At 38.4% G+C, this 11,049-nt stretch overlaps 1 protein-coding gene across 5 annotated transcripts in view; it reads right to left on the bottom strand.

The window, feature by feature from the left end:
- Positions 1–4,596: 4,596 nt before the first annotated feature.
- MCF2L (MCF.2 cell line derived transforming sequence like) overlaps positions 4,597–11,049 on the bottom strand; it is a 136,529-nt gene continuing 130,076 nt past the window's right edge. For all 5 annotated transcript variants that reach the window (XM_063304861.1, XM_063304860.1, XM_063304862.1 and 2 more), the window contains 4 exons: positions 7,994–8,112; positions 7,454–7,566; positions 6,814–6,917; positions 4,597–6,523 (listed from right to left, as the gene is read on the bottom strand). In XM_063304861.1, coding sequence (XP_063160931.1) covers positions 6,429–6,523; positions 6,814–6,917; positions 7,454–7,566; positions 7,994–8,112 — 431 coding nt within the window. In that variant the 3' untranslated portion in view covers positions 4,597–6,428. The remainder of the gene's footprint in view (positions 6,524–6,813; positions 6,918–7,453; positions 7,567–7,993; positions 8,113–11,049) is intronic.

Below are 11,049 nucleotides of genomic sequence, written 5' to 3'. Positions count from 1 at the left end.
TGGGGTGGGTTGCCATTACCTTCCCCAGGGATCGCATTTAGTCTGACCTCTCTGTCATGACCTTCCCGTCTTGGGTGGCCCTTCACGGTTTAGCTCATGGCATCATTGAGCTGCTCAAGCTCCAGCACCACGACAAGGTAACGATTCTTTGCTGAAGAAAAAAAAAAAAAAGGAACTAGAATATGAAATATGGACAAAACTAAAAACTAAAGCACAATACCATATTACTCAAAAACAGAAACCTGCATATGTTGCAAGGAAGTGTTGTTAGGGAGAGAATGAATTGTTGAGTTAAACTAGAGCAGCAGATTGGTGAAGAACCAAGTCACAATCTACCAGTTGATTTTCATACACGCTTTGCCACTGAATTAAGCATGGTAACTCAGCATTGTTTGTGCCCAACAAATTTTGAACTTAAAGATGCTGTGTTGTTTTTGTTGCTTAACAGATTGGAAAGACTGCACATTTTGGAATGGGGGAAAATATTTGTCAAGCCCAGAAGACAGCTGCTTATGAACTGAGGTTATAAAATGCCTCAAATTGAACCTGGGATGATAATGGCAGTGGGTTGCTTGGTTGGCCCAATAATAGTCGCCTAACAAAATTATGCATTTGATACAAGATGTGAGGAGAGAATTTCTGCAAAACAGAAAAGAGGAAGCATGACTTGCAGAGTTATGAAAATTTGGAAATGTCACAATGACATGATATTGACCTTTTTTTCTCCACTCTGAGATGTTGCAGAAATAGCCGTAAAAGCCTATGGAGACCATATATTTTCCCCATTTTATCTGATAAATTAGATATTTTTTAGGTAATTTGGATATTCTATGCCTATTTTTTAATTTTTAAAAATAAAACTTTGTGGGGAAGGGTCTGAATGGGATCCAAGAACTGAGCTTTATCTATTCTCCCAATTAAAATGGCTTCTTCAAATTTTTTAATCTGAAGTCCCCACAAAACAAACAAGCAAACCTGAGAGATGGAAATCTGGAAAACAGCATGTGTGTGAGAGAATTCTCATTCCTCTGCATGCCGTGGTCCTTATGGAATCCCTCCATAGCAACATCATTCAGGTAACCCACATCATAACTAGTTTGGCTTTGAAACAAGCGTTGGTAGAAGACACAGGAACATATTAAAGTTACACACATATCAGGTATTCATTTTTTTTTCTTAATCTTCCAAAATTGAAGTCTCAATATTAGTGGTCAGAAAGAAAATCAGTGTGACCAAGTTATAACTTTATTATTTTCATGTTAAGTATCTAGGGCAGCCTTTCTCAACCTTTGACCCTGGAGGAATCCTTGAAATATTTTTCAGGCCTCTGGGAACCCCTGTACATTCAGGCTCAAGTATTTATTTATTTATCAAATTTTTATCACCACCCATCTCTCCCCACAAGAAGGGACTCTTTGGCCAGAAGTTACGAATTATTTTATTTGTTTGATGTGTAGGCCAGTATATATGCATCAACCATGTTCTTAAACTAAAAATAAGAATGAAACTTATGTCTTTAATGTGAAGTTGCCCGAATCTGAAATGATTTTTTAAATAGTGATCTCCCAGGGAACGCTTAGTGACCTCTCATGGAACCCTGGTTGACAAACCCTGATCTAGGGTTACAACAACATCCAATTGGGTTTATATAAGTGATAAGTCCCCTTAATACACAGCTTTGTTACAGATACTGATTTGTTGGGTCTGTTAGATATGGCTCTGCAGGATAAAATCGCTTAGATCCGTTCCAAGTTGGACTCCAAGCATGAGGCATGGTCTGTGGAGATGCCTCGAGAATGTACTTACCCAGTTATCTGGGAACAGTTTGATCCTGTTGGACCCAAGGAAGTGGACAGGGTCCTCCAGACTGTAAATGCCACCACTTGACACCTAGATCCATGCCCCTCCTGGCTGGTGAAGGCAGTTCAGGAGGTGACGTGTGGTTGGGTTCAGACGATGATAAATACATCCTTGGGAGAGGGGTGTTCCCACCTGCCTTTAAGGAGGTGCTGGTGCACCCCCTCAAGAAACCATTGCTGGACCCTACTGTACTGGACAATTTTCGCCCAGTCTCCCACCTCCCCTTTTTGGGGAAGGTGGTTGAGAAAGTGGTGGCATTGCAGCTCCAGAGGATTCAGGATGAAATGGATTATCTAGACCCCTTCCAGTCAGGTTTCAGACCCGGATATGGGATGGAAACAGCATTGGTCGCATTTATGGATGATCTCTGGTGGGAGCAGGATGGTGGCAGTGCATCCATCCTTGCTTTTCTTGACCTCAGTGGCTTTTGATACCATCAACCATGGTATCTTTTTGGGGCGACTCAGGGAGTTTGGGGTGGGCAGCGTGGTTTTGTGCTGGTTCACCCCCTTCCTCCAGGGCCAGTCCCAATTGGTGGTAATAGGGAGCGAGGGATCTGAGCCACGGCCCCTCCTTTGTGGCGTGCCACAGGGTTCGGTACTCTCTCTACTCTTCAACATCTACATGAAACCACTGGGTAAGATCACCTGTCACCACAGGATGAGGTATCATCAATACACTGATGATACTCAATTATAAAGCTCTATCCTGGGTGAAGTAAGTGATGCTGTGACCACCCTCTCTCGGTGCCTGGAGGCTGAGGGGGGCCGGATGGGGTACAACAGGCTTCAACTGAACCCTGGCAAGATGGAGTGGCTGTGGGTTAATTGCTCCTCTGCGTCCAGGAATTTACCATCTTTAGTTCTGGATGGGGTTGCACTGCCCCAGACAGACCCGGTGCAGAATCTGGAGGTCCTTCTGGACTCACAACTCCTGTTTGAAGAGCAGGTGGCAGTCGTGGCCAGGAGGGCCTTTGCTCAACTTCATGTTGTGTACCAGTTACACCCTTTCCTGGATCAGGGGGCCCTCCAAACAGTCACTCATGCCCTGGTCATCTCCCATTTAGACTATTGCATTGAGCTATACATGGGGCTACCCTTGAAGAGTATCCAGAATCTACAGCTGGTCCAGAATGCAGCCATGCGGGCAATTCTAGTGTCATGTTCCTTACATCTAGGTGCCCCAAGATCAGCACATGTAACATCTTTACTGCGTGAGCTACATTGAATACCAGTTTGCTTCTGGGTCCAATTCAAGGTGTTGATTATCACCATTAAAGCCCTACATGGCACGGGGCCAGGTTACCTGAAGGACTGTCTCATCCCCATTACATCGACCCATACCACCCAGTCATGCAGAGAGGGCATGTTATGGACCCTGTAAGAGAATTCCATCTGGCGGGGTCCAGGAAGCGGGCCTTCTCTGCAGTGGCTCCTGCCCTTTGGAACATTCTTCCCCCAGAGGTGAGGCAAGCCCCCTCTCCCCTGACCTTCCAGAAAAAGCTGAAGACCTGGCTCTGCCATCTCACTTGGGACGGGGAATAGTCATTCTTGGGGATGGCTGGTGCCTTGAAGTGGTCCTCATATACACACAAATTGGATTAGAACTTTCACTGCCATCTGGATTATATTTTATACTTATATTTTTATGTATTATTTATGGTTTTATTGCATTTTAAATCTCTTAGCTTTATTATAAACCGCCCAGAGTCCCTCTTCTGGGGGGAGATGTGCGGTGGCAAAATTTGATAAAACAAATGAACAAACAATTTCATTCTATTTGTTCTGGCTGCTTAATCTACAAGAAACTCATTTACATATTTACCAATTAATCTAAGGCTTGAGTATGTTTATAAATTCCTGTATTATTTAGCAGCATTTTCTTCCTGAATGTGTTAGATATCCTGGGCTTAGTTGGAAGTACTGTCAATCTCCATCTCACAAAAGTCCCCACGAAGTGCCATCTCCTTTTTCCATTGCAAATCATTTCTCAGCATATACAGTACTTCCACAATTATCCAGATTTTTCTGCAGTAGTTATCATATGGTAGTGATTCCCACACCAGTGCCTTGCTGAGGTACTAGACCAGTGTTTCTCAACCTTAACAACTTTAAGCTGGGTGGACTTCAACTCCCAGAATTCCCAGCCAGATTCTGGGAGTTGAAGTCCACACAGCTTAAAGTTGCCAAGGTTGAGAAACACTGTACTAGACTATAATCCTAAATACTCTGGGTAGCATAGAGTTCATCAAAACTGGAAATGGTCAGGTTGGGAAGGTTCAGCTAGATAATCATTGCTTTGTCTTCTCTGTCTTAACCAGATTTTAAGTTTAATTTCAATTAGATGAGCTTAAAGGTCTGTAAAAAAACCAATGTTGGATGGTCCTGTGCATCAGTACATTACAGATCACTTGTTAGAACTCTACTCTGTCAATTGTCTTAAGCTGGCAATACATATTTTGTTCTCTTTTATAAAGTCAAGTTTTACAATGGAAAACTGAAAACAAAAATTAGGCTTTGACAGATTGTAAAACAGGTGGTTTTGGGGGAAGCGGGGGGGGGGAGACATTCTTGAAATGCTGCTTTAGGGACAGAGACTACCTTTGATTTGTCTTGTTCTGCACCCATTATGGGTGCAGTTGGATTCACTGCACCAATTCAACACCTTCTGGTGCCAAGAAACAAAAAGCAAAAAGAATACAGAACACCCCCACCCACATACATACACAAACCTCTATATGTTCAGACCAACCAACAAGTAATGCTTAAATTTATTCAAAGTTTCATACATAATAAGGATACTAGATTCTGTAGTAGTAATTTACATCAGCAGTAGAAAATTGAAATGTTGGCTGTAGATTAAAGTGCAATGATACATGTACAACCACATGAAATGACACTGGCGAGTATAAAGTAAACAGAATCAGGATTTGATAGGAGAGCCTTCTGCAGAGCTTTACTTCCCTGCAGTAGCTCTTTATGAAAGCCGAAGATAACCAACCATTTTATACATGTTACATTAAAAAGTCACTTATTGTTTTGCAACTTTCCCAAGCTGAAGCCACTGGCAGATGGAGGAAGTGGTAAGTGATAATAAAAGAGTTTCTTTTTCTCTTTTTGTTACCACCCATATTTACAAAATAAGTTATAAAGAATATTGCTAGTAGATTAGCAGAACAGAACCAAATGGCGACATGGCTGGCACAGTCCTGTTTTCTGAGAAGGTTCAGGGAGAGAAAGACTGTTTTATGCTGAAAGTGTATTAAGTAACGCCTTGGAAAGGCTGCGCATGGCTGCCTTTTAAAAAACTGAAATGCAAAGGCATCTCAGGGAGCCAGAAGAGTATAAATACATGTTTTTACATTAATACATGTTTTTACATTAATACATAACACACACATATAAACAGACATACAAAAATAGTATCTTGGGGTACTGACCAGAGTCAGTTGTAGCTGATGGCAACCTTGGCCCAGAACTTTTCTGTCATTTGGAACAAACAACTATGAGAAGTGGTTATATTTCCAGAGCCAAAATCCACACAAACCTCTGTTAGATTTTCATTGCTTTCATAAATGCTGAAAGTCCAGCATTCATTTCCACATAACACTAGCATGATCTATAAATTAATTCAGACATATGGGTGAATCCAGCATGATTTAAATGCGGGTTTTAAGTAGTTCTTCCTTTGGCAAGACAGATTTCTAAACCATTTTCTTAGAAGAAATGGTTTGTACAATATTACTCTTATTTCACACAAAGAAAGTAAAATACTTAAGAATCTCTTCTCTAAAAAAATTGCAACTTTTTTTTCATGTTGTGTGGTGCCTTTAATTTCACAATAAACCTTAAGCAGCAACAGTGTTTCAGTCACAGAGGGTTAGAAAATTTTCATTGAATAGCTTTTGCCCAACTGCAAGAGCAGAAGACAATTTTGTGATAGTGTATCATCTTAACTAATACAAAATGGATTTCAGTGTTTTTACTCCATTGTTTACAAAGTTTTGTATGACCCAGTAACTACTAAACTGTCATACTTCTATAAACAAGCATAAAATTTGGTTCAGTGCTAAAAATATCCCAGAATATTATCACTTTTTACCATGGCAAATGGAAATGCCACAGAAATAGCAAATACCCAATGCCGTATTTCCTGTCCATTACATTTTGACCCCAGATGGCTTTTAGTCATTTATTTATGAGGATCAAGTTTTTCAGTTGTTGTTTTCTACATTCTATATTAATTTAATAATTATTGTTTTAATTAGTCAGATTTACACAATGGAAGTTACTGGCTGCTTTGTAATATTCTTCCCAAGTTATCCACAATAAGGTCCATTTTATTCTTGAAGAGTGATAGGTTTCTATAATGCAGCTTCCATAAGTGTTATTCCCACTAATCCATTACCGATATATTCAGTTTCTTCAAGAGTACTCACTAAACCATCGTTAAACACAACGAGGAGCAACTGAGAGATGAGCAGTTGTGATGCTTCTTCACTTCTTTAACATCTGATATTTACATTGGCAGTTTTAAATCTTCAGAAGAGTTGCGATGGAGCTTTCAATTTAACCTTTCATATCTGAGAAGCTGGTGCTACTGACGTTGCAACTTTCACTGCAACTTGAAGATGAACTCAGGGTACTTGAACCAGCTGCAGATTCTGGATAAAACACACATATATTAACACAGTATTATACATTTATGTTTATATGTATCTCTAAATTGCTTATTAAAATACTCCCTAAATGGTGTAAAAAATACTCCTACAAGATAAAATTTAATAAAACCATTTCTGTAAAACAATGCAGATACAAATATCTGTATATTAACCAAAAGGGTACAACATCCCACCTAAGGGGAAGGGGACACCCAAGCAGCAAAGAGACATTTCTTCACAATGTAACTTTGACAAATGAAGTTAAATGCAAACATCTGCAAAGTGAAACTTACCTGAGCTGCTGAGAGAGAGAGCAGATTTTGAGTTACCAAGTAATGGTAACAAAATGTTGATGGGGACCCAGCCTTCTTTGTTCGTGCTCAGATTCCTCAGATACCTAAGAAATACACTTTTGCTGTCAAACTGTTTGAAAAACCAAGCATCTACAAGAAATCAAAACATTACATCTAATCTAGAAGCAATATAACCACTCCTTGTTTAGATATAGGTGGTATTTGGAATGTGGTCTTACATACACCGAACATTCCAGATTTCTAACTGTGATAAGGTTACAAATCAGAATTGCTTTTTCCCATCTCCCAGAATTTTTTATCTTGTAAATCCTCTCCTGTGTGGCTGTGGCCATGATTACACCTACATTAAATGTAAACATAGTTTGAGAAACACATTGAAAAATGTCACATTTGTAAATTGGATTAATTTCCCAAGACTCTAGACTATTTTTTACTGACTTGTTTTAATTTGCTGTATATTGTATTGTTGTAGGTTTATGGAAGATTGTTTTTATAAGGGGAAGGGGGAGCAATACTCTAAGCTTCTTCAGGATTTCTGAACCATAGTTATATATCTAGGATAGTATGTACATACTGGGCAAAAGTGTATTTCAATATATTTTGTCTTAAAATACAATACCAATGACCATCTGTTCCTTCATGGATCAGCTGAACTAACTCTCCACTGCTCAGGATCAGGCCATTTGAGTTGCCTTTATCATAACTGGCCACAACCGTGTATTTACCAGGAATCTAAATACAAAGATGAGAAACCACAATTGGTTTAATAAGAAATAATCATGTAAGCATTAGATCTGTCACAATAAATAGGTTGACATTTGGGACATAACTAAATAGTGGTATCAGTTTAGTTTTTCTATAGTGAAGCTCCCAAATGCAGTCTTTGGCATTATACTAAGGAATATTTTATAATGGTTTTGGGTAACAGCTTTCTAATGTACAGTATATATGAATTCACATTCATACAAATATCTAAATAATAGATATTTAAGAACCTTTAAGAAATCTTACTTAATAAGTAGTTACATTAGAGTAATTGTTCAAATCTACATACAATTCTTTTCTTTAAAAAAACACAAACATTGTTTTCATCAGTGATTATTGTGTGAGTGGATTTATATATCCCCTCACACTTTCTACAATAAAGATGGAAGCGTACCAATTTCTTCTCTCCCTTTCCCTCTTCTTCTGCATCTGATGAATTAAATGGATCTTCTGCACTAGACCAGCCATCATTTTCTTCAGAAGCATCAACAGATTGAGATGTTTTGGACCATCCTGAATAAATCAATACTTATCATTATTAAAAGATATTTGAGATTTTACCTCTCGCTCTCTGACACACACACACACACACACACACACACACACACATACAGAGTTTTAATATGAAATACAGAATCCATTTGGAATTAGGAACGACAAACCAAAATGAATTTAAAAATGGCTCTTGTTCTTTTTTAGTGTGTAAAAACACTTTACTTCTAGTGTAAGAGCTCATGTCCAAAAATTTTTTGGCTTCACAAATGTAATTGACTGGTGCTACATCTTTGTTGGGGTTATGGTGTGGGTACATAAAGTTGCAGAAGTAAATGTCAACCATCGATCAATAACCCTAATCCTAACCCACTGGTTGGAAAACAAAGTGCAAGACAGCTGAAGTAAGTAGACCTAATCAATTGGTGTGTGAAACTCATCGGCAGCAAGAGCTTTTTGGCAGACAAAAAAGGAACAAGAGCAAAAACCAAACAGAAACAAAAAACAAAAACAACCCTAGCCAATTCTACGTTATTTAACAACACTGAGTGCTGAAACTCCATTATGTCCTGTCTGGAGGTAATAGGTAGATGAGATATCACCAATACCAGTCAGGTGAAAAATTACACCATAATCAAATATAAAAACTTTGATCTGATCAAATTATAATTTAATTATATTTCTTTAATACAATTATTTAATACATTATCATGTGTGTGTGAGAGAGAGAGGGGGGGAGAAAGACTTCAGTTACTCTCATTTAACACAGATTAGCTCCCTCTTATGACTTCTCTGAACTTGTTAGATGATATTAGGGCTATCAGATCTGTGGCAAAAAAAAAATGCAGATGACAACAGCAAAGGGGTCTCTGGTTGCCCTGGTTGGCATGGAAGTACAGGAGAGAGTCCAATATACTATCAAAAAGAAAAGGATGGTATCACAAACATAATTATTTTAAGTTGTTTAATCAAATAAAATACAATGCTGCACCAGTCTGTGTAAGAATTAAAGATGTGCATCTACAATAATTATTTCACACGAACAATTTCAAATGTGTGGTTTATTAGCGTGGAAACAACTTTTCATATTAATGAAATGTTTATCTGAAATAAGTAATGAATACCTACGCTTAGAAACTAGAATTATGTAAGTTTGCAATGTCTTAACTTATGCTAACTGAAAGCTGTATTTTTCTGTTGTTATTCATATGTCCTTCCTATCAATAACTGCTTGTTTTAAAACTGAATAATGTTGCACTAAATCGTATAGCAATATTTAATAATACCAATATTTATTTAATATTTACATTACAACAACATTCAGAAAAGGACAAAACAAGGAACTCATACAATACTGGCAGTGATATGCTTAGAGCACGCAAATTGTAACAAATTATCCTCCATTTAACAATAGAATTGAAAAACTGCACGTATTGTCTCATGCATCTTCTGTACTGGTTCACTAGGTTCTATCTTCCTGTCCTACTTTATTTACCACATGCAAGAAACTGAACATATAGTGGCACAATATATTTAAAAAAAATGTAGTTGTTAATGATGTCACTTAATTTCTATCAGATAAAGTAAGTGGGCTGCAATTGGCAAGATCTTTCAGGGAGTATTTGAATGTATTTCTCCTAATAGCTAAGATTGTACATTTAAGCCTTCCCAATTGATGCCAATAAATAGACTGATTTCTTTAACGGCCAGTGTAGGGAAACGTCAAACAAAAGAAACATAGGAGAGGCTTGTGTGGCTGTGAGATCTTCTAAGATTTTTGCAGTCTGTATCACTCCCACCAGACCCTGAAGATATTTATACTTAGTCAGTCATACACTGCCAATGTAGTGCAGAGGATAATGGGTTGCACTGCAGCTAGAAATACTTGAGCTTATATTGGTCATTCTTTCTCTTGAATCAAATTAGATCTGATGTGGGGACAGAGGACTGAAAATTCCACAATCTCTGTCTTACTGAAAGAGCAGCTGGCTGGGGAGAAATGTAGGAGAAAAGGAATATTTTTCTTCTGCAGCCCTGCTAACTCTCTGATCTAAATCACATACTCACTCAGCTACCATTAGTCACAGAGGAGCAAACAGGTAGCCCTTATTTAGCAGCTGCCTTGCTTTGCAACCATTCGCAGTTATGATGGGGATGAAAAAGTAACTTTACGACCAATCCTCACATTTATGACCTTCACAGGTCTGTAAAGCAAAAGAAAGCTGAAGTAAGATCATAAGCACAGTTGCAATTTCACTTAGTGGCCATTTTGCTTAAATTGCCAGTCCCAGTTGTGGTCACTAAATGAGAACTACCTGTATGTCTTTTTCCTTCTCTGCACTAGCAGTTCCTTGAGCAAGGAACACATTCACTATAGTGAACTGATGAAGGCTTCCTAGCTTTAAATCAGCCCTCCCTTTTCATCTTTTCTGAAAGATGAAGATGTCAAAAGCTACAATCACAGAACACATCTACCTTGGTCCTCACTGTGACTTCATGATATGTTAAATGGCTAACCCTGATTAATCCTGAGATCTTTAGAGGCAGGAATATACAGATGTCAACAAATGGAAATTCTAGAATGAACTGAAAAGGAAGCTTTTATTAAATTATTAAATAAACAAGTGCATAAATGAAGAATTAAAGGTGACAATCCTATCTACCAAATCCTACCTTCCATGATTAAAATCAAGTAAGCAACCTGTGTTTGAGGGCAGGTCTGTTGTGTCTCTGAGGGCAACCAAGAGGTCAAGGAAAGATAGCCCTTACCAGTCACAAGCACAGCAAACCACACCATGCAGAAAGCTCAAGTGATCTAGTCCCAAGAGAGATACATTACCTTGCCTGCCTTGTGCTGTTAGCAAAAGATAAGTAGCACTGACCCACTTTGCCCTGTTCCATGTTAACACAGAACTTGCATCTGCGAAAGAACTGAACAATAAATATCCCTCCTTCATT

Source organism: Candoia aspera, chromosome 5 (genome assembly GCF_035149785.1).
Source record: "Candoia aspera isolate rCanAsp1 chromosome 5, rCanAsp1.hap2, whole genome shotgun sequence".
Taxonomy (NCBI): domain Eukaryota; kingdom Metazoa; phylum Chordata; class Lepidosauria; order Squamata; family Boidae; genus Candoia; species Candoia aspera.
The sequence above is the reverse complement of the archived record's forward strand: the minus strand, read 5'-3'. Positions and strand labels throughout refer to the sequence as shown.